This window comes from Mustela nigripes, chromosome 13 (assembly GCF_022355385.1).
Source record: "Mustela nigripes isolate SB6536 chromosome 13, MUSNIG.SB6536, whole genome shotgun sequence".
In the NCBI taxonomy this organism is placed as follows: domain Eukaryota; kingdom Metazoa; phylum Chordata; class Mammalia; order Carnivora; family Mustelidae; genus Mustela; species Mustela nigripes.
In genome coordinates, this window is record NC_081569.1 from 53581971 (window position 1) to 53609614 (window position 27644).

The 27644-nt window shown below is 39.7% G+C and overlaps 1 protein-coding gene across 3 annotated transcripts in view; it reads left to right on the forward strand.

Moving 5' to 3' along the window:
- FMN1 (formin 1) overlaps positions 1–27644 on the forward strand; it is a 402553-nt gene that overhangs the window by 167645 nt on the left and 207264 nt on the right. For all 3 annotated transcript variants that reach the window (XM_059372455.1, XM_059372453.1, XM_059372454.1), the window contains one exon: positions 13315–13376. In XM_059372455.1, coding sequence (XP_059228438.1) covers positions 13315–13376 — 62 coding nt within the window. The remainder of the gene's footprint in view (positions 1–13314; positions 13377–27644) is intronic.

The window sequence follows — 27644 nt, forward strand, 5'->3', positions numbered from 1 at the left end:
GCTTATTGCTTTCTATTGACTTTAATACAACCAAATTTTTAAAATGTGTTTTCCTCTTCTAAAGAAATTTTTTTTCTGAATCCCAATTTCATAAAGATACTCTAAGTTTCTTCCAAGGTTTTTTTTCTCTTATGCTTTTCACATTTAGATTTTTAATCCACTGGAACTGATTCTTGTGTATGGTTTAAAGTATGAACACTTCTTATATTTTAATTTAGAAGTAATCTATCCTTTCCCCACAAGTTTCAGTATGCCCTCCAATCACACATCCAGTTTCCATATTTGAGTGGCTCTATTTATAGGCTTTATTTCCTATTTTATATGGTCTATTTTGTTGTCTCTGTACCAATGCCAGAATTCCTCAATTTTGACTTTTTTTTAATCATCCTTGTCTTGTTCCATGCTGCATTTTTAGTTATTCAGTGTTATCTTTTATTCACAAATTATTTCCTCCACTATGACAGTTTATCCAGCTTTTAAAACTTTTAATCTCCATGAGTATACTTTACATGTATAATATTTATAAATTCTTTAGTTATTTATATTCTTTTCTTTTTAATAGTGTGCCATGGCTGTCACTGTTTATAATAGTCATTATTTATCTTGGTGAAGATTCTCAACATGATTAGAATACTTGTAAAATGTTTAATATTTAAAATTTGTTTTGTGTGATTTCACATGCCAAAATTTGGTCTTGTTGCCTATGATGACATTTAACCTTCTTCACATGTACTGGCGGCTTGGTTTGAAGGGTCTTGATCTTGTTTTAAAAGAAAAAAAGAAGAAGAAGAAGAAGAAGAAGAAGAAGAAGAAGAAAAGTCTTCCCTCTCCCTTTACACTTGTCTATTTTGCAGTCAGTCTCACCTGGTCCTTGCAAGTCCCAAGATCGGAAGCTGGGCGTACTTACCAATGGTATTTGGGGTTCTGTGTCCAAGGGGTGATATGGATGTTGCATATCTCTTCACTGGGGACAGGAGTGGGCTGGGTTTGGAGTTCGGTCTTAATCCCTGTCTGTATCCTCTAGTTCAGGTCCCCAGATAGCAGTTGGCAGCAACTTCTTACTTATTCCCTTTATCTGGGAACCCCTCCACTCTTTTTTTCCTTTCTTTTCCTTTCCTTTCTTTTTTTCCTTAAAGATTTATTTACTTGAGAGAGGGCCCGAGCATAGTGAGGAGGGCCAGAGGGAGAAGGAAAGAGAGAATCCCAAGCAGACTCCATGCTGAGCCCGGAGCCTGAAGTGGGACTCCAACTCAGTACCCTGAGATCAGCACCCAAGCAGAAACCAGGAGTAAGACATGTAACCAGTATTACCACCTAGACACCCCTCTCCTTTTTCCTTTTTTCGTAGCAGCAAGCCTAGCCCTGGTTTTCTGCCCCACAGGGGGCCCTTTCAGCACCACCCACCCACCCCCAACCCTGGTTCCTTGGCAGAAACTTAACTCCAGGCTGGAACTGGGGCACAGCTGGCCCAGAGCTTTGGGTCCAAAGCACGGCTTGACTCTTCTGTCCCATTTCTGTTTCTGCAGAATGTTATTCTCTTTTGCTTCTTGCTGGTGACTTCTAAACTTTCTTACTTTATATTTTAGATTTCATTAGTAAGCAAGTTTAGGAGGGAGTAAAAAAATGTGAACCTGTAACAACTGGAGGTCTATTGGGTCACTTCACTTTTTCGAAACGAAGTTGGAAATATCCCTTAGTTGTTCCAATTTGTCTCTTATCGTTACCACATCCACACGAGTCCATCTTTCATAGTAAAGAAAAGTGTTCATTTCATAAGTCTGGTCCACCCTCCTCTCTCCCCACCTCCCCATCCCTATGCAACCCTTCAGGTGTTACTGTGTCTCTGGTAGCCAAGTTTCAAGTTTAGATATGAAGTATCGTGACTGCCACCTAATGGCAGTCATGGAGTACTTTGAGCCATAACCTAAATTTTATTCTGACAAGGGCATGCCTCTGAGGAAGATAATGTTTCTTGGCTTTTATAGGCTCCACGGATGGAAAGGGAAGCCTACGTCTTAGGGAGCTTGTGTTCCTGGAGTTCTAAACTGTTTAGCATTTCCCCTTTAACAGGATGGAAAATAAGGGTGACCATGAAAAGGCTAGTTATCTAGCACCGGCAGCTAGAATTTGATTGAATGGATGTTGTCCCCCTGGTAGGCTGTTTGTCACATAGGGCCTGGTCCTGAATATTTACCTTGGGCATTGGGGTAAAGTCAAAGACACATAGCCATGAATTCGCTGACCTTTGTACCTATTTTATGCCATTACCTCAGGACATAAAAACTCAGTTGCTGAATATTAAAGGGGATACGTACCTTGATCATCTCCGCCCCCCACCTTCAATTTGTCCTCTTCCCTAAGCCCTTTTCTGTCTATATTGGTGAGAGAGACTCCATCTCCGTTATTTAAAACCTCTAAAATGGTATGAATCTCCACATAGTAGGCTTGGCTGGAAACTTCGCATATTTATCGGCTGTTACTACAGTAATGCCTTGTAACAGACCATACTTCAAATCTAGTAGTTTTCAGTAACAAGCATTTATTTGCGAAGTCGCCAAGGTCATTCGTGGTTCAGCTGATGCCAGCTGGGCTCTCTCACAGTGTGCACAGACTGGACTTGGCTGCTGATCATGGCTAGTGTATAGGGCTGCCCTGGGGGACCAAGTCTGACTGACCAGTGGCTGCCTACGATACATTCTTCTTCTGTGAAGGAGCAGGAGTGAAGGAGGCAAGCCAAACTGAGCACAAGCAAATTTAAATCCCTTATGTCATGTCTGTTTGCATTGCACCAGCCAAAACCAAAAGTCCTAGGAGGTTCTTGTGTACCCCAAGCAGAAGGGGAGGGGGTGGAAGTGAATGAATATTTGCTGAGCAGTGTTCCATCCAGCCTTTGACAGCTCCATACAAAATTATTTATTTATTTATTTATTTATTTATTTATTTATTTATTTATTTATTTGACAAACAGAGATCACAAGTAGGCAGAGAGAGAGAGAAGAGTGAGCAGGTCCCCCCGCTGAGCAAAGAGCCCCATGTGGGGCTTGATCCCAAGACCCTGGAACCATGACCTGAGCCGAAGGCAGAGGCTTTAACCCACTGAGCCACCCAGGCGCCCCCATACAAGATAATTGAAGGACGTCAAATTTTTTTTAAGAAAACAAAAGTGTAATGTGTTAATCCTTAAGTGTAAGTGCAGGAAGCTTCTAAGACATTTCAAAGAGGTGCACCTTGAGAAGCCCTTCAGGGTGGAAATGCGTGATGTTCATTTTCTCATACCCTGCCTTGTGAAGATAGTAAACACATGAATGAAAGAGCTACTAAGTTTAGCGAGAAACTGGTAGGCTTAGAGAGTTGGAATATTTTCCCCATCTTTTAATATTGGCATTTTTATGTTTCTGCCTGAGAAAATCCTAAATATTTTTAACCAAGGAGAGAGACTGAAAGATAAAGTCCTAAACTCATGGGATTTCTAACCATGTATTTTTTCTGATAATGGAAACCAGTCCTTTCCTTTTTATACACCTGTAGAACAAAATAATAGCTATATGTTCACTGATATTCACATAACTTCTATATGGCTTCATCTTTTTTGTTTTGCTTAAAGATTTTACTTAATTACTTATTTGAGAGAGAGAGGACACAAGTGGAAGGGAGGGGCAAAAGCAGAAGCAGACTCCTCACAGAGCACGGAGTCTGACATGGGGCTCAAACCCAGGACCGTGAGATCATGACCCGAACCAAAGGCAGATGCATAACCGACTGAGACACACAAGCATCTTTTTTGAAGAGACAGGATGGGTCTCTATCCAAATTAGATTCAGACACTAAGATTAATGACTACATAGATACACCACACACAAAAGAGGGTATGAGGTTTATTTACTAAAATAATGAGACTTCTGGGGAGAGCAGGATAGGTCTCTGAAGCTGCCTGGAAAATGCCTTGAAAGAGGAGAGGAAGGAGACTGACTTGGGGTTGATGGTGTTAATGGGATAATGTTGGGCTGAGGGTCCCTGCTTGCGGGCAGTGGCTCAAGGGGTTCCAATGTCCTACTTAGTGTCAAAGGCTTTGTATTTAAATTGTCCAGATGTGGGACAGAGGGGAAGAGGGAGAGGTGTTAGCAGCAGTCACACATCAAGAAATAGTTGGGCTCCTGCACTTGTATGGTGATTGTTGAAGGCCCACCGATAAGGAGGTATTGTATTAACATTTCTGGTGATGGACATGCTGGCAGCTGTTGACTTTGATCATACCCCACTTTTTCTCTGGACTTCACTGACTTTAAATCTTCCTCATTTTTTAATGGATATCAAAGCAGCCTCCCTTCCCCAAACTACATTGTTTATAGGTACTTGGTGAGGAATCTGATCTAGAGGACCTACTGGGTACCAAGAGCAGCCTGTACACTTTGCCCTCATAATCATACTAAATATAAGAGCTCAGGAGCACCTGGGTGGCTCAGTCGGTTAAGCGTCCGACTCTTGATTTCAGCTCAGATTCTGATCTCAGGGTCATGAGATCAAGCCCCACATCAGACTGTGCTCAGTGTGGAGTCTGAGAGAGATTCCCTGTCCCTCTGCCCCTCCTACCACTTGTGTGCTATCTCTTTTTCTCTCTGGAAAAAATAAAATAAATCTTAAAAAAAATATATATGAGAGCCCAAATTTGATTTTATTCTTAGGCATTGAAGTAAATTTTTGCCTTCTATGACCAGCACCATTTCATTAATGTTAGATATTAGTGGGAGACATTTTCTGCATTTGTAACTTTGTTTGAATGTATATTCATCTGTTAGTAATGAGTGTTTTCCCAAATGACATTGCTTATGTACCAGCTCCATGATCTGGAGCATATATTTATACATTCTTACTATTTAAAATTTTTTAAATTTTGGGGGGTTGTATAGGGCTTTTTGCATTAATAAATTGACCTTATCTTCAAAAGCACTGGTTCTCAAACTTTAGAGTGTGTCATAATCACTTGGGAGCCTTATTAAAGCATCCTCCAAGTTTCTTCTTAAGTCTGGAGTGACCCTGAGAATTAGCATTTCTAAGAAGTTCCAGGTGTTCTTTAGTTTCAGGGACTAAACTTTGACCAACCCTATCTTACAACAGTGATACTCATGAGGTCATGGGTTTTATGTGCTAGTTTGATTTTTTTTTCCTAATATACATTAAAATAAATATTCAACTGTTAAAATAAAGTCCAGCTGTCTATAACCAAAAAAAAAAAAAAAAAAAAAAAAAAAGACCTCACTGGTGTGCCTGCAAAGCTTTGGAAATACTGACTAGGCGTTCTCCCAAGTTTAACTCAGAGGAAGGATCCCTTGCCTTTAAGATTGAAGGTATGAGCTAAACCTGTGTTAAGCAATGTGAAGAAATGAGTAAAGCCAATGAGGGGCAAAGGCAGTACAAATTAGAATCCACATACTAGGAGAGAGCCATGGTTTTCATCCGTTAGGGAAATCAGGAATTCTCTATTCCCCAACTGTGTGCGTAATCCATATCTGCTGGGGGGGGGGGGGGTGTGTGTGTGTGTGTGTGTGTGTGTGTGTGTGTGTGTGTGTAGGGGAGGGGCTTAGATATGTGTGTGAGACAGTATAAATGAAAACCAGATACAACCACAAACGGCTGACTTTGTTCTGGAAGTCCGCATAGAGAAAATAGATGAATCATAGTCACAGAGCTTGAGGGGACCAGCCATTGTCACTCATCGTCTTCATGTTAATCCCAGGGAGATTCCACCACCCTGGGATTAATAATACCCCGGACCCCTTTAAGGAGTTATAGAAAAGAGGTACCGAGTTTGCTAGTGATTCTAGTGATTGGGTGAAGCCAGCAACTTTTAAGTGCTTAGGAACTTGGAGTTCCAGTTATACCCGAAACTTACCCAAGCATAAGAACAGCAGCAGCAAACAAGCGACGAACTCTACAGGGTAAAAATCACAAGCTCTTTGGGCCCGAGTGAATTTGTTGGCACTTAACCAGCCTGTGTTCCGGGGAAAGTTGTTCAGCCTGTGTACCTCGGTTTCCTTACCTGTAAAGTGGACCTTGGGGTGATACCACATGCACCTTGTGGGTATGATGTGAGGAGGGCACATGTTAATCTCTGTAACGTGCTTAGAACAGTTCCTGAGACATAGCACTCCATGTATAATTAAGAGAAACCGAGTCAGTATGAACTGTGGCTCTGGTACTACATGCCTCCCCCTGTTAGTGAGATCAACTTCAATGCTTCAATCAGAAGATACAAGGCTCTAATGATACCTGGCAGAAAGGCTGTTTTGTTGTTGTGAGCTGATAGGAAAAAAGGGAAAATTTGTACTACAAAAAGGGTATGTACCAATTAGATTAAGTACTTTACTAGAAAGAGTTTTATTTTTAGGGGGGGAAGTTCTTACATATTTCTCCCAAAATGTTGAATCTTGCCAGTCAGGATTGTTTTTTTATTTGTCTTTTCTTAGAATATGTTCTTTTCTTTCTTTCTTTTTTTTTTTTTTTTTTAAAGATTTTACTTCTTTATTGGAGAGAGAGAGAAAGAGAGAGAGCAGGCAAAGTGGCAGGCAGAGAGAGGGAGAAGCAGACTCCCTGCTGAGCAGGGGCTCAATGCAGGGGCTTGATGCTAAGACCCTGGGGTCATGACCTGAGCAAAAGACAGGGACTTAACTGGCTGAGACACCCAGGTGCCCCAATATGTAATTTTTTTTTGTCAGGGAGAGAGAGAGCACAGACAGGCAGAGGGGCAGGCAGAGGCAGAGGGAGAAGCAACCTCCCCGCAAACAAGGAGCCCAATATGGGACTTGATCCCAGAACGCTGGGATCATGACCTATAACCGAAGGCAGCTGCTTAACTGACTGAGCCACCCAGGAATCCCCCAATATGTAATTTTCTTAAGATATATTCTTAAGTTTATTTTCTGGGGGCTAGACTAATTGAATTTGTTTGTTAATTTCCACTGGGGCTGGCTGATGTAGCTTCAAATTGGTCTGCCCTTTTCAAGCCCTGACACTCAAAGTCTTGATTTCTCCTTTTCACACATTATTCCCAGAGCTCCTGAATACCAGGGTGAAATTCTCTTTTTAACAAATAAAAGCATCCTTGGTCTTGAATTGAGGCCCCTGTCCATGAGACAGGGCTCTCCTCTTGCATTTGCAAGCTTAGAACACATGGAAGGAGGGGACTGCCAGTAACAAGACATACTTGGAAACCACCAACCTAGCTTAGACCCACTGTTCTGTAACCTTAATATTTCTTAGCATTCTCTTGTGACCTTCCACCAGTGAAGGCATTAACTTCTCCCTTCTACACATTGCCTGCAGATTCCATCTTGTCATCCTTCTCAGTAATGGGGATGTGTCTTTGTTACACTGGGACCATGGGCAAAAATATTTGAAGAAGAGATGAATCATGATTTGCTGGGTGTTAGCTTTCCCATGGTCTCCCTTCATCAATCTGTAAATTAGTCATAACTCTATCTGTCACACCCTTACAGGTACAATTTACACAAAATGAATCATCTCAAAATATAGCCTATGTGTAATTTCTTTTTATTTTCCCCTATGTGTAATTTCTATTTAGAATGTAGGTGTTATTTCCAAGGATCATCCGTTTTGTAAGAAGGTTGGTTTAGCTATAATTTGCGTGCTTTGTAAAGGTGTGGAATTGATTTTTTTTTTAAAGATTTATTTATTTATTTGACAGACAGAGATCACAAGTAGGCAGAGAGAGAGGAGGAAGCAGACTCCCCACTGAGCAGAGAGCCCGATGTGGGGCTCGATCTCAGGACCTTGGGATCATGACCCGAGCTGAAGGCAGAGGCTTTAACCCACTGAGCCACCCAGGCGCCCCGGAATTGATTTTTGATAATTCTTTTTTTCTTACATTTTAATGTTAGGTATACAGAAAGAAAATGACATAAGACACATAGAAGTTAAAGAATTTTTCATTGAACACTCATAGGATGTCACCTTGCTCAGTCATAACCCAACTCACTTTGTCTTCTCCTGGATCCCACCATTATCCTGACTTTTGTTACTATTATTTGCTTTCCTTTTGTCATTTTTTCCCACTTGTGCAGAGCCAGGATAAGGATTGTTGCATAGGGAGGTATGAGTAGCTTCAACTTTATTAGAAAAATGCCGAACACTTTTCAAAGTGATTGTACCAGTTTGTACTCCTGTCACAGTTTTTTGAGCACACCACTTCTCTGCAGCTTCATTAGCACTCAGTTTTGTCAGACTTTCAGTACTCCTGATTACTGATGAGAATGAGCACCTTTGGATATAATTGACTTGCATGTTGCCTTTTTAGAGTGCCTATTGTCCTTTTTTTTTTTACCCATTTTTCATTTTCTGCAGTTTTGTAGGAAATACACGCGTGCGCGCACGCACAGACACACACACACAATCTTTGATTATTTAAGTGTATTTTCCCAATCTGTGGCCTTGTCTTTTCCCTCTTTTTATGGCATATTGTGATGAAAAGGAGCTCTTTATTTTAATGTAGTCAAATTTATCAGTTTTCTTTCCTTTATGTGTAATGCTTTTGACACTTAAATTTTTTTCTTAAGCTGAAATTATAAAAATATTATGCTGTATCTATACTTCCAATGCTATTACGATCAAAATTCTACCAGTATTTTTCAAAGAGCTGGAGCAAATAATCCAAAAATTTGTATGGAATCAGAAGAGACCCCGAATTGCTAAGGAAATGTTGATAAACAAAAATAAAACTGGCAGCATCACATTACCTGATTTCAAGCTTTACTACAAAGCTGTGATCACCAAGACAGCATGGTACTGGCATAAAAACAGACACATAGACCAGTGGAACAGAGTAGAGAGCCCAGATATGGACCCTCAACTCTATAGTCAAATAATCTTCGACAAAACAGGAAAAAATGTACAATGGAAAAAAGACAGTCTCTTCAATAAATGGTGCTGGGAAAATTGGACAGCTATATGTAGAAGAATGAAAATCGACCATTCTATTATACCATACACAAAGATAAACTCGAAATGCATAAAAGACCTCAATGTGAGACAGGAATCCATCAGAATCCTAGAGGAGAACATAGGCAGTAACTTCTTTGATATCAGCCACAGCAACTTCTTTCAAGATGTGTCTCCAAAGGCAAAGGAAACAAAAGCGAAAATGAACTTTTGGGACTGCATCAAGATCAAAAGCTTCTGCACAGCAATGGAAACAGTCAACAGTCAACAAAGAGGCAACCCACGGAATGGGAGAAGATATTTGCAAATGTTAGTACAGACAAAAGGTTGATATCCAGGATCTGTAAAGAACTTCTCAAACTCAACACACGCAAAACAGATAATCATATCAAAAAATGGGCAGAAGATATGAACAGACACCTCTCCAGTGAAGACATAAAAATGGTCATCAGACACATGAAAAAATGTTCATCATCGCTAGCCATCAAGGAGATTCAAATTAAAACCACATTGAGATACCACCTTACACCAGTTAGAATGGCGAAAATTAGCAAGACAGGAAACAGCATGTGTTGGAGAAGATGTGGAGAAAGGGGAACCCTCTTCCACTGTTGGTGGGGAATGCAAGTTGATGCAGCCACTTTGGAGAACAGTATGGAGATTCCTCAAGAAATTAAAAATAGAGTTTCCCTATGACCCTGCAATTGCACTGCTGAGTATTTACCCCAAAGATACAGATATAATGAAAAGAAAGGCCGTCTGTACCCCAATGTTTATAGCAGGAATGGCCACAGTCGCCAAACTGTGGAAAGATCCAAGATGCCCTTCAACGGACGAATGGATAAGGAAGATGTGGTCCCTATTCACTATGGAGTATTATGCCTCCATCAGAAAGGATGAATACACAACTTTTGTAGCAACATGGACGGGACTGGAAGAGATTATGCTGAGTGAAATAAGTCAAGCAGAGAGTCAAGTATTATACGGTTTCACTTATTAGTGGAGCATAACAAATAACATGGAGGACATAGGGAGATGGAGAGGAGAAGGGAGTTGAGGGAAATTGGAAGGGGAGGTGAACCACGAGAGACTGTGGACTCTGAAAAACAACCTGAGGGTTTTGAAGGGGCGGGAGGTGGGAGGTTGGGGGAGCCAGGTGGCAGTATTAAGGAGGGCACGTACTGCATGGAGCACTGGGGGTGGTACAAAAACAATGAATTCTGTTACGCTGAAAATAAAAAAAATATATATTATGCTGTATTGTCATATTAAGCATTTGTAGTTTTGCTTTTTCAATTTAGCTTTTAATCAACTTAAAATAGGTTATTGTCTGGTATAAAATTGGGATCCAGTTTTCATTTTTCCATATACATATCCACATTTCCCAATCAGTAATTATTAGAAAAACCATTCTTGGTATAAACAAAGATCTTCCATGATACTTCTGTCCTCTAAAGTGACCATGAATTCACCATGAATTCTGGACACTTTATTCTGTTATCTGTTATCCCTCTTTCAGCACTCTTCTATTTTAATTATGTTTTGATAATGAAAATTAATTCTTATTAAATGGTAAGGCAAGTTATCTTTATGTTTTCATGTTTCTTGGCTCTTATTGGCTTTTTGCACATCTGTGCTTCAATATATATTTTGGAATGAACTCCTTATTCAAAAGAAACCCCTAAACCCTTAGAAATGTTTAAGAGGATTGCACCGAATCAATAGATCAACTTGGGAAAATTAACATCTTTACAATATTGAGTCCTATCAAAAACATGGCTTACTCTCTTTGTCTCTTTCTTGGTATTACAGTTCAACATAAAGTTTCTGTTTTTCTCATGAGGTCTTAAAATTTTACAAGGTTTTTCTAAGTACTTTATGTTTTTGGGGTACTGTGAATGTTAAGGTTTCTTTTTGAAACTGTGGCTAGTATCATCATTTTTATATACTGATTTTATATCCAGCAACTTCACTAACACATATGTTAATTTGAATATGTTTTTGCAGTCAGTCTTTTGGATTTTTCTAAATACATGTTATTAGTGAACAATAGCTTAATTTTTTCCTTTATTCTTATATATAATTGTGTGTATACACCCATGTTTTCTTTTTTCTTATCCCATTGCATCCACTAGTACCCTTAGGAAAATAATGAATAGAAATAGTAGTAACAGGTGTTCTTGAGTTAGGCTGAATTTCCTGAGGAAAACATTTAAAAGTAAAATATTTTATGTAGATTTTTAAAAAAATTAACTTAATGTAAAATTAACATTTTCTTCTTGGTGCACAGTTCCATGAATTTTAACTTGTGTGCGAATTCATGAACTACCACAGTTATCAGGATAGAGAAAGATTACATCACCCCAAAATTCCTGTGTGCTGCTGCTTTGTAGTCAAATACTAGCAGCCCCCGCCCCCCCGCCCAACCTCTGGCCACTGCTACTCTGATCTGTTTTTATCCCTATGGTTTTGTCTTTTTCTGAATGTCATATAAATGGAATTAAACAATAGTTAGACTTCTGAGACTTTTTCACTCTGTGTGTCTTTGAGATTGATTTATGTTCACATATGTATCTATAAGAATTCCTTAGTATTGCTGAGTAGTATTCCATTCTATAGATATACCATAACTTGTTTATGCCTTCACTCTTGAATTACATATGTTTTCTAGTTCTGCAATTTATTCGTCTTTCTTAAATAAGAAAGCTGCTTAGCTTCTTTATGCATCAACATGTTCATCATTAAGGGGGTAATGTACCTACATGATAGGGTTATTGGGGGAGGAAAAATGAGTCAATACATTTGAAGTACTTAAATAATGCCTGATACGTAATAAATGCTCAGTAAATACAATCCATATCATTGTCTCCAATATTAGTAAAGATTTTGAGGTAGAAAAAGACTTGACAAGTTCAAGGAATAGCAGGGAAGCCAGAGTGCCAGAGGCAAAGACAGAGAGAGGCATGTAGGAGCCAGGTTGTGAAGGATAATTTGGGCTGCAGCAAGTGTTGGGATTTCACCCTAAGTGCATTGGAAAGCTCAGGCTGAGACATACTCTGGTTTATGCCTTTACTGGATAATTCAGACTGCTGTTAGAAGAATGGGTATGGTGGTGGTGTTAAGCGTCAAGGCAGGTGACCTTTCTAGGTTATTGCAGAGGTCAAGGAGCAGACTGCGGTGGCTTGGACCATAGTGATGTTTCCTGAGTGTGGGGTGGTGAGAAGTGGTTCGAGTCAAGATATGGTTTGGATATAAAATTCACAGAACTTGCTGTCAGATTACCAGCTCACTGTAACACATTCCCCATAAGAGCAGCAGTGTGACCCTTTATAGTAACAACAACACTCCTGTCCTGTTGTGGCTTTACCAAAGATTTCCTTCATCCAGTTTTGAATCGACATCTGAGTTTTCATGCCTGATTTCTGATAACCACTTGAAGAAATAGTCTGTCCTTTCATGTATTTTTTAAACGACATCTGTTTCTTTAGTGCTCATACTCACAACCCCAAACACATTGTTAAGAAAACAACTTATCCCACAAAAATGTTTTTCCATAGCATTTTGCTTTGTGGTCCCACCAGTCTGGATAGTTCTGTGACCCCACATACTTAGTCGTCCTGCTGGAAATGAAGCTGTCTGAGCTGCTTCATGTTTAGCCAGCGGGCTGGTAGTTTTAGTTGTTGGCTGGAGTTCCTGTGTACACTTGGGACTTTTTGTTGGAATAAACATTATTAGACTCGGGCTCAAATTGGATCCGAAATTTATTTTTGCCCTCCTTTCAACCTCCTCACCCTAGATTATCTCATCCAAATGACAAATGGTCTTGACTTTCTGAAGTGATCTAAAGATTAAAATCAGCCCTGGGTGCTTGCTTAGCCTAGTATTCAAATGGAGATTTTTCTTTTCTTTCTTTTTTTTTTTTTTTTTAAGCAGTTAAAAATAGAGTTCTCTGATCTCACATACAAAGTTTGATTTCCTGTGTGTCTGCTCTTAACACGTCTGTATTTGTTCTCAGTGCTGCTTGTGCTTCCAACTCCTCCTTAAAGACAAACACCTGACCCAGTCTTTATCTGGAACCCTCATCATGCTTTTTTTTTTTTTTTTTTAACCCTATCCTCTCTGCTTAATTTGGCACCTCTCATAATTCAGGGTTTGCCGAATGGAAGGAAATTTCCCTTCTATCCTGAGCTACTTGTCCTCTCTTGGCCCAATTTCCAACATCTCTTGTCAGTTTAATGTCAAACTGGCGTTTATTGACTTAGTTTACTTGTAGGAGGGACTCTGGCATCTTGGAGATGCTCACTTGAATTTTGTGCATAATTTTGTGCTTCTTTGTAACTGGCTTCTTTTGTGATCTTACAGAATACCAAGCTGCTATTTTACACTTGAAGAGGGAACACAAAGAAGAAATTGAAAACCTACAGGTATATCTCTTTGATTCTACTGAACCGGTTGTGTGAGACTGCTACTTCGTTTTCTCATGTGCCAAAGTAAATATTCCCCTTTTGTTGCCATATTTACTTAGACAGCATTTGCAGCTGGTAGCTCTCAGCGGGCATTGCTTTTATCCTGGGGAGGGAAGACTGGAACTCCATTTTCCATATAATTCCATTCCTACTTTTAAGAAATGCAAGCAGAGAAAGACAACTATCATATGATCTCCCTGATATGAGGAAGTGGTGATGCAACATGGGGGCTTAAGTGGGTAGGAGAAGAATAAATGAAACAAGATGGGATTGGGAGGGAGACAAACCATAAGTGACTCTTAATCTCACAAAACAAACTGAGGGTTGCTGGCGGGAGGGGGTTTGGGAGAAGGGGGTGGGATTATGGACATTGGGGAGGGTATGTGCTTTGGTGAGTGCTGTGAAGTGTGTAAACCTGGCAATTCACAGACCTGTACCCCTGGGGATAAAAATATATGTTTATAAAAAATTAAAATTTTAAAAAAATAAAAGAAAAAAAAAGAAATGCAAGTGCATTTGCCTGGGAAAACGTTATGCTTGGAGAAAAATATTAGTTTTGTTTGAAAAGCAGGAAATAAGATAAGAGTATTTAGACTTTGACTCTTTGTAAGAAGTCCTTAAAAACCCATTTTTTCCTATGCACACTGCAAACTCTTTTGTTTGGCTTACTCCCATTCATGTATTTGTATCCATCCATCTCAGGACATCCCTGCAATATGATGTCAGGCAGATCAAGGCACTTAGGGAAGTGGCCCTCGTGGGAACGCAGAGTTGTGCTGAACCATTTATTCTCTATCCCCAAGGACTGCTTGGAAATTGCTGACTTGATCCCAGAAAGACTAAGGGATTATTTACTTCCTCCCACTATCTAACTGTCGTTCCCTTAATGTTTGGTCTTTGTTACAGTGCCTATGACAGGAAGCTGTAGAATTTTCATTTCAAATAACTAAATATTGAATTGGGCACTTATTCTAGTTTACTGATGACCCATACCTTAGAGGACAAGAGCGAAATTTAAGTAAAACTTGGTGTTTATTCAGTGCTAACTCATTCCTTGCTAATTTAATGAATCTGTGGATCAAATATTCTTCTTTCCAATAAGTGTTAAGATGCTTTTTTAAAATAACTGAGACACACTATTGGGTTATATAGGTTAAGTCACTGCAAATAACCAAAAAGATTGCTAAATAGGTCAGGTGGTGTATAAATTGAGCTTGTTGTCAGCAGCTTGGAAGGGGGAATGAGTCCATTTCACAGAGAAACAAACAAACAAACAAAAAAATGGAAAACTACCCCTGTCTCGTAGGGGGAAAACAGAGGCCCTTAGCTCTTTTGTTGCAAGATGCTCTACAGAGCCCTCTCTTCTTCTTTGTTCTGGTGTATGAAAGATTCTCGGCTGTCTCAGAGGAAGTGAAATGGGGATGAGTTTAAGAAACAGATTGCTAAAGAGGGTAGACACCGAAATGATTCCATGAGCAGGAGCTTTGTGTAAGAGCTCGGTTGTACATCAACATTGGCTTCCCCAGGTGGTAGGCCAGCCCTGTGAGGTCTTTGATTGCTAAATAATGTGCACAGTAACAGCAGGCTCTTAGTGTTTTTGAATTCTTACTTTGTGCTGGACATTGTTCTAAGTATATTACATACAGTATCTTGTGTCATCTCCACAAAAGATCCTATGATCTTACATCTCAAACTAAGGAAAGGTTGGAGAAGGAAAAGAGAAGAGTAAATGGGAAGGGGGAAGTATACTGTGCTCATGATCTCCAGTTAAAATAAAAGTTAAATCAAGATTTGATTGGTGATAATAAAGGCGAAAAAGTGTTCCTAATTACATCTTCAGTTTTCTTTGTCTGTGGAAATAATTATCTGTTTTTTGGATGCTTTTAGTAAACTTAAATTCTTTTTGTACCATATTTATGAGTCACATAAAATTGCTGAAACTCTGGGGCCATGACACAGTGCTGCCATCAGGATGGGGGCGGTAAACCCACCCCATCAGTAAACTTACCTGTACTTTGGAACTATTTCCAGAAATCACAGACTGAAAGCCTTCAATAGGAAATAGGCAGCTCTAATCCCTGATCTGACCTAGAGATGTGTTTTGGGGCAAACACAGCCTCTTAAAGATTGAATCAGGAATATACATTTTAAAAATATAGAGGAGTTTCTAGCTGTTTGTAAAAAAAAAGAAATTAGAAAATCTGGCAACAGTGGAATTACTTTCCTGCCTGACTTCAACCAGCTGGGGTTGAGTAAGCAGGTGTCTACTTCAACTGGGATATGTGTTCTTTAGTTAACCGCTGTCCCCACTCTGGGCCACTTCCTCTGTCTGGCGCCTTTCTGCTTTAATTAACCCCATTCTCTGGGAGTTGAAAATAACTAGAGTGGCAGCAACACCAACCAGTCAGAACAGATACAGTTCATAAAACAGGTGGTGACCCAGCCCGGCTGTGCTTGGGTGTGCTCACGGAACATCTCCACTTATTTTAGTCCACAAAGAAAAAGCCACATCTATTGTCACAGTACTAGTAGAAGGCAATGGTGGCAGAGCCATTACTTTGGTATTCATTTCCTTATATGTGATTTCCATTGGCAGCCCTCATTGTCCATTAGGTTTCCTTTCCCCACTTACATGTCATAGAGAAGTCAGATGTGTTTCAGGACTTCTTCAGCATGTTTTTTTAGAATAAAAAGGATTTCCTGCTTAAAATACACAGGAAAAGTGATTCATTCTGTCACTACTCTATACAAGAATTGATATGTATCACTGTTAGTTTTTTTAGTGTATTTTCACAGAATTTAAAGAAATGGCATGACTTAATAAACAGAGAACCTAAAATCAGCTGTTTATTGTTTAATTTTTATTTATTTATTTGAGAGAGAATGAGAGTGATCCTGAGCAGGAGAGGCAGAGGAAGAGGGAGAGAGAATCTCAAGCAGACTCCATGCTCAGCCTAGAGTCTGACATGGGGCTCAATCCCATAACACTGAGATTAGTAGGACTTGAGCCAAGCCAAGAATTGGTCATTCAACTGACTGCACCACCCAGGCACCCCAGCTGTCCACTGTTTCAGGTACAGATTTGTAGAGAAGTCACTTAATTATTCAGTTTTCCCATCAGCAAAATGGAAACCTTATCACCTAAAATGATATGGAGTTCACCTTTCTAGCCCAGAATCCCAAGTCTAGTAAGCAGGGTGGGGGGGGATTCTGGAGTTTGTAATCTCATTTATGCTCTGTAATCTGTACATATGGAGTGCTGCACTATAGAAAGGACTCAGGGCTTAGTCCTAGAATGTGCCTTTAAAATGTGTGGCAATTCACCTGCATTTCCTCTTACATTCAACCGCGAAGATTTATTGACACTTTGAATGAAATCCATTCCCAGCATCCATGTTTAGACACCTTCTACATAAACAGAGCATCTTGCTGGCTCAGATCTCTAGTAATAGAGTAGTGGCAGATCAAACACTTTTTATGACTTCACTATTTCATGTCATTTATAATGTAACCACAGCAAATTCTTCAATTTTGTCCAAGGTTGCCCTTCATTTAGCAAACTACTTCGAGGGTTTATGATCACTTAGTGACACTCAGCATCATCTGGTTCATTTTTCATTTTTGGATAGTTCTGGGTTTCTGACTGTTTTTGAAGTGACAGCACCTTACCTTTACAGGTTACCTTTATATGTTGACATATAATCTTATCTCAATGAATAATCCACTTCCTTGAGTTCAAGTTAAATTCTTCAAATGGTTTCATATTGTCAAAGTCCTGTTTATGAATCTGCTGATTGTAAGCACCTTGGAGAGGGTGATGATTTTTTTTTTTTTTTCCCCTCTCTTTGAAAGTACCTCACCAAGTGCTTGGCCACACAGATGGTACACAAACATTTCTTATATAGTAACCCGTGATTGAAAAATAATAGTACCTAAATTTAATCAAATCCCTACTATGTGCCAACCTCTGTTCTAGGTATTTAACATTAGTATTATAAAGCACAAATGTAGAAACATAAGCTAAGTATTAGATCTGTCCCCCTTTTACAGATGATAAAACATGAGTTTCCCAGAGACTGTCACTGGTCAGAAATTCTAGACTAATCAGTGGGAGAACCTGAATGTGAACCCACCTAGACCTGTCTGAGCCTTTACATTAATCGGTGCAGCAATACTAGACAGAACATTGGATCCAGAGTCAGAAGGTCTGGATGGTGGTTAGATTTGGGGTGACGAACAATGTGAGTGCTTTCAGCTCAGTTTCCTAATATCAAAAATGAGGGACCAGGCCATATAATCTCTAATAGTGCCTTTAAATTCTACTATTGGCCCTACCATACTTGGAAAAAAAAGAAGTTCAGTTTATCTGTCACGTTGTCTTTTCAGACTTGCAGTTATCTAACTCAGAGTCTAAATCCCCATTATTTACACATGCCGTTTTGTTCTTTTAGTTTCTTTTGGAAGTTCCCCTCTAATACAGGCCCTCGTCCCCACTCTGCTTTCTCTGTGGAGCAGCGTGTTCATGTTTCAGTAATATTCTGCATGCTAGGTTCTTAGTGGTTGTTCAGATCCCTGGCTGCAGCTCCTACCATGATAAATGAAACTTCTACAAGAGGGCCAGCTCTTCCCTATGAGAGGAGGGAAGCATGAGCAGGGGGATGGCTAGGACTTCTTTGGCTCTCTGCTTCAACTTTGAAAGTCAGGGCCAGGGAGGGGTGCAGTGATAGTGGAGGGAAATGCATGCCCTCCGTCGGGCTTTTGAGGAGCTCTGGATAACTTAAGAATGTTGTTTTTGAGTAGCACTTTAAGCAATTTGGAAGTAGGTGCATGGAAATGACAGATTGGTTTATCTCTTTTTAACTAATGTTCTTTGCACTGTAGAACAGAAGAAAGAACTAGCCCAGCGTGACATTTCCTTTACAGGAATCTTTCTCGTTTACCCCATTCATCACGCGCAAAGCCCATAACTGAGGGGAAACTTGACTGAGCGAGCGATGGCCTTTGGCAGGCCCCTGCTCCTTGTGCAATGCAGTCACATTTCTAATATGGTAACTCCCACTGTGAAAGGATCCAGGGACAGATGCCAAACTAGAAATTGACTTACATTGTCCTTGCTGTCCCCAAGAGAACCCAATGGTATGTTGGCCTCTGTCAAATGAAACTTATAGACTTCCTTTTCTCTCTCCAGCTCACCCCACAGGTCTATTTCTAATAGTTCACACATGCTGTTGACACGAAATTGATTACAAACTACACTTGAGCTGATGCAGCTAAACTTATAAAGATACATAAATTCTGAGCTGTTTCCATTTGTTATGTTCTTTGTTATCAACACAATACATTTAAATCTATTAGTTCCTTGAGAATACTGTGAGGGAAAGGGAGTAATTTGCAGAGGGATAAACAAAACCTTCACAATTAGGAAATAGGACGATTTCGTTAAACCCTCATGGTATTCCCCTAAGTGCTGATATTAGCATAATTCATTACTGAGATGTCAAAAAAGAAGACAAAATTTAAAATGTTGAGAAATATTTTAATTCACTGTTTCAATATGGGTACAGAATATGATGTTACAGGTTTAGTAGAGTTGCTAGTTTACTGGGGTTGAGATGCCTCTTAGGCTCTACGCCCCCTGGAAGCCCATAGATATGCCGTCTGTATTCATCAGGGATATTGGCCAGTAGTACTCTTTTTTAGTGGTGTCTTTATCTGATTTGGTATCAGGGTACTTCTGGTATCATAAGATAAATTTGAACGTTTTCCTTCCTTTATTATTTTTTGGAATAGTTTGAGAAGAATACGTCTTAACTCTTCTTTAAATGTTTGGTAGATTTTGTCTGCAAAGCCACATCTGGTCTGGGCTTTTGTTTGTTGGAAGTTTTTTGATTACTGATTCAATTTCTTTGCTAGTTATCAGCCTATTCAAATTTTCTGTTTCTTCCTGTTTCAGTTTTAGGAGATTTTAGGTTTCCAGGAATCTATCCATTTCTTCTAAGTTGTCCAATTTGTTGGGGGTATAGTTTTTTGTAATATTCTCTTATAATTGTATTTCTGTGGTGTTGGTTGTTATTCTCTCTCATTTGTGATTTTATTTATTTGAGTCCTTTCTCTTTTTTTTTTTTTTTTTTTTTTCTTGATAAGTCTGGCTACAAGTTTATCAAGTTTATTGATTTTTTTCAAAGAACCAGCCTCTGGTTTCATTGATCTGTTCTATTATTTATTTAGTTACTATATCATTTATTTCCATGCTAATCTTTATTATTTCCTTCCTTCCACGGGCTTGAGCTTTTGTTTGTTGTTCTTTTTTTCTGATCCTTTAGGTATAAAGCAGGCTATCAGCAGAGCAGAGAGCCTGATGCGGGGCTTGATCCCTCATGACCTGAGCTGAAGGCAGATGCTTAACGACTGAGCCACCCAGGCGCCCCATCTTTGTCTCTTCTTATAGTCTCTGTTTTATTTTTTATTACTTTTTAATGATTTTATTTATTTATTTGACATACACAAGTAGGCAGAGAGGCAGGCAGAGAGAGAGGAGGAAGCAGGCTCCCTGCTGAGCAGAGAGCCTGATGTGGGGCTTGATCCCAGGACTCTGGGTCCATGACCTGAGCCGAAGGCAGAGGCTTTCACCCACTGAGCCACCCAGGCACCCCTAGTCTCTGTTTTAAAGTTAGTTTTGTTCAGGGGCACCTGGGTGGCTCAGTCTGTTAAGTGTCTGCCTTCAGTTCAGGTCACCATCCCAGGGTCCTGGGATTGAGCTCTGTGTCAGGCTCCCTGTTCAGTGGGGAGCCTGCTTCACCCTCTCCTTCTGCCCCGTGCTTAAATAAAGTCTTTAAAAAATCAAAGTCTAGGGGCGCCTGGGTGGCTCAGTGGGTTAAGCCTCTGCCTTCGGCTCAGGTCATGATCTCAGGGTCCTGGGATCGAGCCCCGCATCGGGCTGTCTGCTCAGCAGGGAGCCTGCTTCCCCCTCTCTCTCTGCCTACCTCTCTGCCTACTTGTGATCTCTCTCTCTCTCTCTCTCTCTTTGTCAAATAAATAAATAAAATCTTAAAAAAAAAATCAAAGTCTATTTTGTCTAGTATAACTATTGTTACTCTGGCTTTCTTTTGATATCCATTTGCATGATAGGTGTTTCTCCATTCCCTCACTTTTAGTCTATAGGTGTCTTAAGTGTAAAATGAGTCTCTTGTAGGCAGTGTATAGGTGGGTCTTGGTTGTTTAATCCATTCTGTTACCTTGTGTCTTTTGATTGGAACATTATTCCGTTTACTTTCAAAGTAATAGTTGGTATGTGTTTATTGTCATATTATTTGTTTTGTGGCTGTTTCTGAAGATTTTCTCTGATCCTTCCTCGTTTTTATTTCATGGTTTAATGATTTTCTTTAGTGATATACTTGGATTTCTTTCTTTATTCTCTGCATATTTATTAGTGGCTTTTGATATATCATTATCTTTGGGTTTATATATAACTTCTTTTTCATAAAGCAGTCTATATTAAGTGGATGGTTGTTCAAGTTTGAACCATTCTTTAGTACTCTCCTCCCATGTTTTAGGTATCTGTTGTCATGTTTTACATCACTTTATTTTGTCAGTTCTTGACTGATATTTTATATAAAAATTTATTGTAAGGGCACCTGGGTGGCTCAGTCGGTTAAGCTTCTGCCTTCAATTCAGGTCATGATACCAGGGTCCTGGGATTGAGCCCCACATTGGGCTCCTTGCTTATCAAGGAGCCTGCTTTTCCCTCTCCCTCTGCCACTCCCACTGCTTGTGCTTGTGGATGTACTATCTCTCAAATACATAAATAAATTATTTTAAAAGAAAGAAAGAAAAACAAATATTCATTGTTACTGCTTTTGTGTTTCCTACCTCCATACTGTCATTTCTGGTCTCTTCCTTTCCACTCAAACATCCCCTTTAATGGTTCTTGCTAGTGGTCATGAACTCCTTTAGGTCTTATTTGTCTCAGAAACTCTTTAACTCTTCTTTACTTTGAGTGTTAGATAGAGAATTCTTGGCTCCTGATTTTTCAAAATCAGCACTTTGAATATATCATTCCACTCCCCTCTGATTTATAAAGTATATATCATCCTACTCCCCTCTAATTTGTAAAGTTTCTGCTGAAAAATCTCTTGCTTGCCTTATGGGGCTTCCCTTGCATATTACTGACTTCTTAAGTCTTGCTGCTTTAAAAAAAATTTTTATCAGTATATTTTGCCAATTTAATTATAATGTGTCTTTGGATCTGCTTTTGTTAATCTTGTTGATTTTGTTTCCTTCCTCAGAATAGGGAAGTTTTCAGCTATTATTTCTTCAAATAATTTTCTTCCCCCTTTTCTCTCTTCTTTTTCTTGGATCTCTTAAATATGAATGTTATTATTTTTGATGGAGCCACTGAGTTCACTAAGTCTGTTATCATTATGCACAATTCTTTTTCTCTCTTTTGTTCAGCTTGATTACTTTCCATTACTTGTTCTTCTGGGTCATTAATTCATTCCTGTTTCTTCCAGCCTGCTGTTTATTCCATCAAACATGTTTCTCATTTCATTTATTGAGCCCTTTATCTCTGCTATGTTATTCCTTATTTCTGTGTTAAGGGTCTCAGACAAGTCTTCCACTTTTTCCTCAAGTCCAGTGGATATCATTATGATCATTACTTTAAATACCTATTAAGCATATTACTTATGCTTTTTTGCTTAGATCTCTGGCCCTGGCCTTTTCCTGTTCTTTCATTTGGGATACATTTCTCTGCCTTCTCATTTTGTCTAAGCCTCTGTACCTGTTTCTCTGTGTTAGGAAAGTTAGCTATGTCTCCTGTTCTTGAGGATCATGGCCTTATGAAGAAAAGACCTGCACTCTGCCATGCAGTGTCCTTTGTTCTCCAGGGCCTGGCACTTCTGGGAATGTGCTTTGCTGTTGTGTCCTGGCCACTTTATCCTTCAGGCCAGTCATCTGCAAAGGCTCTCTTTGCCTATTGTGGGACCCTGTTTGGTCCCTGACTTGAATGTGACATATTTTAACTAGGTGTACTATGGTCTATTTGTGAAATCATGCCTGTCACCACTGCCACCAGTATCAAGGCTCTGTAAAACTCCCACACTGGGAGACACTGTAAAAGCAGGGATTGGACCTGTCTCTTGGGGGACAGAACCCCTCTTGCTGGGACTGAGGCAAGCATGACTGGGAGGGGCAGTTTCACCAGAGTATGTAGGTAGCAAGTGTTGGGACTGCACTGGTTCCCAGAGGTGGCCCTATGGTTATGCTAAGGGATAGAGGAGGGAAATGACATCTTCCAGTTCCTTTGTTCCTGGAGGAGTCTCTCTGTGAATTTTGCTGGTCTGGGACATGCTCCAAGATAGCAGTTAACCTCCCCACTATGTGCCCAGGTACTCTTCAGATCACTCTTCCATGCTTTATTTCTGTGGGTTATTTACCTGCCTTTTCTCCAAGAGCAGCTCCAATGCCTCTGGTTCCCCCAGAACCAAGCATGCTCACCTTTAAAATTCCAGTCTTTAAGTTCTCCTGGTTGTAAGAACTCATGAAATTTGGGGGTTTTCCCTTTCCAAGCCAGTTGCTATGGAGAATTATCTTCTCTGTGTGCTTCCCTCAATGATAGTCTGTCTTTTGCCCTTCTCTGTGACCACGGCACCCTTCCCAATGCAGTGACCATAGTCTTTTTCTCTCTTAAGCCATATCTCTGCACTTCATACTTTCTTTGATGTAGCCTCTTCTCTACCTTTAGTTGGGGAGTTTTTCTGCCAGTCTTCCGGTTAATTTCTCAGGTAGTTAGGATGATTTAATAGTTATCTAGTTGCATTCCTGTGAGGAAGGGAGCCTAGGGTCTCCCTTTGCTGCCATCTTCCCTTCCTCCTAAAGTCTGGGCTCTTTACCCATTTATATTGATTGCCTGGCCCTGCAGACATCAGTTGATGACCCTGGTGTGGAGCATAGAAGAACTGAATAAAAATGTCCTCATCCTCTGTCTCCATGGTCTCTTGAATACCAAGCAAAAGTCTCTTGAACTCTTAGATCTTTGTGGACCTTTATATGTTTTTATATATTTTTTTCCTTTCCTTTAACCTTCCTTCCTCATCCCCTTTCTCCTGCTTCCTGTCTTTTCCTGAAAGGACTATTGATGGAATAGAGAAGGCAGTAGTGTTGGAAGGTATGTGAAGAATAAGCGCTTAGTGCAAAATATTGGGTATGTTCTAGGACATTTGAGGAAGGGATGGGAAGAAATTTTGTTTGATTTTTTTAAGAAAAAGATTTATTTGTTTATTTGACAGAAACCACAAGGAGGCAGAGAGCCAGGCAGAGAGAGAGGAGGAAGCAGGCTCCCCGCTGAGCGGAGAGCCTGATGTGGGGCTCTATCCCAGGACCCTGAGATCATGACCCGAGCCGAAGGCAGAGGCTTTAACCCACTGAGCCACCCAGGCGCCCCTGATTTTAAAGTTTAAATGCGCAGTACCCTTTACTTCCTGACTTAACTGGAGATGGTTACTATTGGTTATTGAAAACGAAGTACTAACCCTATGCCAGACTTGTTGCTCACTGCTTCATATACATAATTTCTAATCAATTGAGACTCAAGAGAAGCAAGAACCTGTCCTCAATTTTCACAGCTGGTTACTGTGATGGCAAGATTTACTGACTAGGTAAATGTGTCTGGTTTCCAAATCTGCTCCTCCCCACTGTCAACTTGTCAACTGATTTGATTCATTTGCTCGATTATAGTGATTTTCTTGATTTTCATTTTCCTTCCCTTCATCCTGTGGCAGATACTTCTGTAGATCACCCCTTATTCTTGTCCTATGCAAAACTCTTCATATGGGTCCCCCCCCCAAAAAAAAACCCACAAAAAAACAAAAAACCAATGGGGACATTTTTGTGGTATTGGGAAAGAGATAGAGGAAGAGTGCTCTTATCTCATTGGTTCCAGAAGTCAAAAGCTGTTTTGTCTATTCTTCCCACCAAAGTATAGATGAGAGGAGCAGGTCGAAGATTGCCCTCTTCAGTTTCATTGCTCACAGCCAGTTCGGAGCCCAATTTGAAGCGGAGACTCTGATATTTCTCACCATTCTCTTGATAATTGTCCATATTCATCATTGAGATTTGAAACCTGAGCCTCAAATCAATTTGTGAAGACCACAAAGTCAGATAATACTGGGGCAAAACTTCTAGGACCCTGCCAGCTAGTTACTTCATTGATGTCTGCATCAGGGTTTCCTTAATTATTCTCAAACCTTATCTCCCCAACGCAGCTTCTGAAACCCAGCATTACTGGTCCCTTAGGCACATGGAATGATTTGTCTATTCCCAATGCTGTCAGCTATTTGTAGGATGTGCTCATGTGTGATACATGGTAACTTTTGCCTCTTCTAACAAGCCCGGCCTCATCTGGGCTTTGGAATCCATAGTGTGAATTTATCGCATGTTTGTGTGTGTACATATATGCATGTGTATATTCTGACCATTTCACTCCAAGTTATTCTAGCTTGCTCTGTGTCCTAATAGAGGAAAAACAATAAGAAATGTTATTGAACATTTACTATGTGCCAGTCTTCATATATGAGGATTAGATGTGTTACTACACCAATTCTATGAGGTGGCACACTCCTAATCTCCACCTGAACTACCTTGGAAAATTCTTACACCTTGAAAGTCCTTGCCAGAGAGCATTCATGACAGGACCTTGTTTCTGGTCTGACCCTTGCCTTTGATTTATCCTTGGGTAGAATAACAGTCCTTAAGAGTGGTGGGCCTTAGGAGTGGAACCTGCTGAAAAAGAATCTGTGTGGTGAAATCAACTAACCATTTGTTGGATGACATTCAACTCAATTCCAGGCAGGACAGTGGGTTAAAAACCCAGATGTGGAATCTTCCTTGAGTTTGAGTCTTAGGTCCATTATATACTGTATGTGTTGTCTTAAGCAAATTACTTAACTCATTCTGAGACTCAGTTTCTCATTAGAAGGAGGTTGTGATGATATTGTAACTTGGTTGATGGATATGCTGAGTTTAAGTACTGTGGTAGTCAGGTATGGGATTGGAAATACAGTGGTATGCAGTAGATAGCCAATGAATGATCGTGACTGTTTTTCTTCTGATAACCAGCATGCTTGGTTTAAGTCAGTGGCTTTGGGAGTTTAGTTTTCAGTCGTAAAGCTCTCACAATATAAACCCTATACGTATATCAAATAAAAACATTCTGTGATTAACATTATACCTAAGTTCGAAAGAGCATTGCTTTTAATATTTTTGTCATAGAGGTGCGATGCTCTCATTTCCACAACTTCCCATTAACAGAAGTATTGATGCTGCTGTGAGTTTGTGAAAGAAATGTCTGAATATGTAAAATCACTCCAAGAGCTAACAGCATAGATTTGGGGCAGGGAGAACCCAAGTAAGATGTTGCATTTCAAAATTGTTTTTGCTATAAAGATAAGCACCTGCTGAAATACAATTTCATATATGTAATTCTGCTTTTTATATTTAAATACCAGTTGAGTGCCTGTCAAGATAAGAGATGTGCTAAAGATAAAACATCGTTTAATAATGATAACAATAACAGCTAACATTTGCTATATTACTGTATTAGTATATGCCATACATTTTACTTAGTGCATCCTTTGGATTATTTTGTTTAACCCTCACATAAATTCTTTACTCAGAGGATTTATTACCTAGTTAGAAAGATAGAATATATGCCATAAAGGTCAAATAACAACAGACAGCTTAAAATAAGTACTAGTGTTACCCAGAGACTAATGAAGGGAAAGACTATATAAGCATTAGCATCTACTTTTCTTTTTAAATGTTATCTACTTTTAATGGAATTTGAGAATTTCAGATCTTAGATGAAGAGAATTATCAATTCTCAGATTTTCTGATTGTCATATATGAGTGGCAGTTGTTTTCATTGTCTCTAGAAGCTGCTGTGTCTCTGTAATACACTTCTGCATATTTTGTTCTAATATTCTGTATGGTATGACCCCTCCTTGTTGCAAATGCATTTAATATACATAAAGATGGGTGTGCCGCATAGATATGTGAGTTTGTGAAAGATAACCTGGGTATTTTACAGTTATTTTAGAAGCCATTCCCTAATCTTACCACTGGAGGTCAGCTTGACCCTTTTTCTCTTAGTAAATCTCCAAGTAGATTTTCTTTGTATTGGAGCAGCTTTCCAGTTCAGAACTTCGCTTGAAACACATGAGCAATAAAAGTGCTCTTAGTTTCATTCTCAGAACAGCATGTACAGAAATGTGTGCACAGGTCTATACTCACAAGCATAAGGCTCAGTGTACTTACAGAAGAAATACATGCAGTGCTTGTGGCCAATACATACACATGAGCATTCTATATGAGATGAGAAGAGTCACCAGGAAGCAGTGCCTCAGGAAATTGATCATCTTGTTTCCTCACGTGGAACCATTAAGAGGAAATTGGACTTTTCTCTATCATTCACTAAATAGTAAGAGCCTACTGGGTGTCAGGTGCTGTGCTGGGTACTGGAAGGAACAAAATAGACACGGTTGCTACCCTCTGGAAGCTTGTAGTCCACACAGAGAGACAGATATTGATAAAAGAATCACTCCAGGGGCACCTGGGTGGCTCAGTGGGTTAAGCTTCTGTCTTTGGCTCAGGTCATGATCTCGGGGTCCTGGGATCGAGCCCCACATCAGGCTCTCTGCTCAGCAGGAAGCCTGCTTCCCCCTCTCTCTCTACCTGCCTCTCTGCCTACTTGTGATCTCTCTCTCTGTGTGTGTCTAATAAATAAATAAAATCTTAAAAAAAAAAAAGAGTCACTCAAGAAGTATAATGTTGCTGTGGAGAAAAATATGGTATAGGATGCTATGATTGGATATCATTTAGATTTGAGGTCAGGGAAGGATTCTTTTTTAAGCAAATGCCATTTAAGCAGAGGCCTGAAGGAAGAGGAACTTGGCTGGTTTGAAGGACTCTGGGGAGGCTGGTGTGACTGGACACAGGAGAAAGGCTGGGGGTGAAGTTCTGGATTAGTGGTTTTTAAGTATTTTAAACTGCATTTTAGAATAAATGGTGAATTTTACATCAAAACCCAGATTATGTGTTTGTGCCTATGAAAGAAATGAGTTTTGTTAAACAGAACTGATTTCTTGGGAGCTTATTCTGATATATTTAACTCTCTTGTATTTAAAAAAAAATGCTGGTAGTAAAGCATAAATTGATTTCTGTTCCATTAAT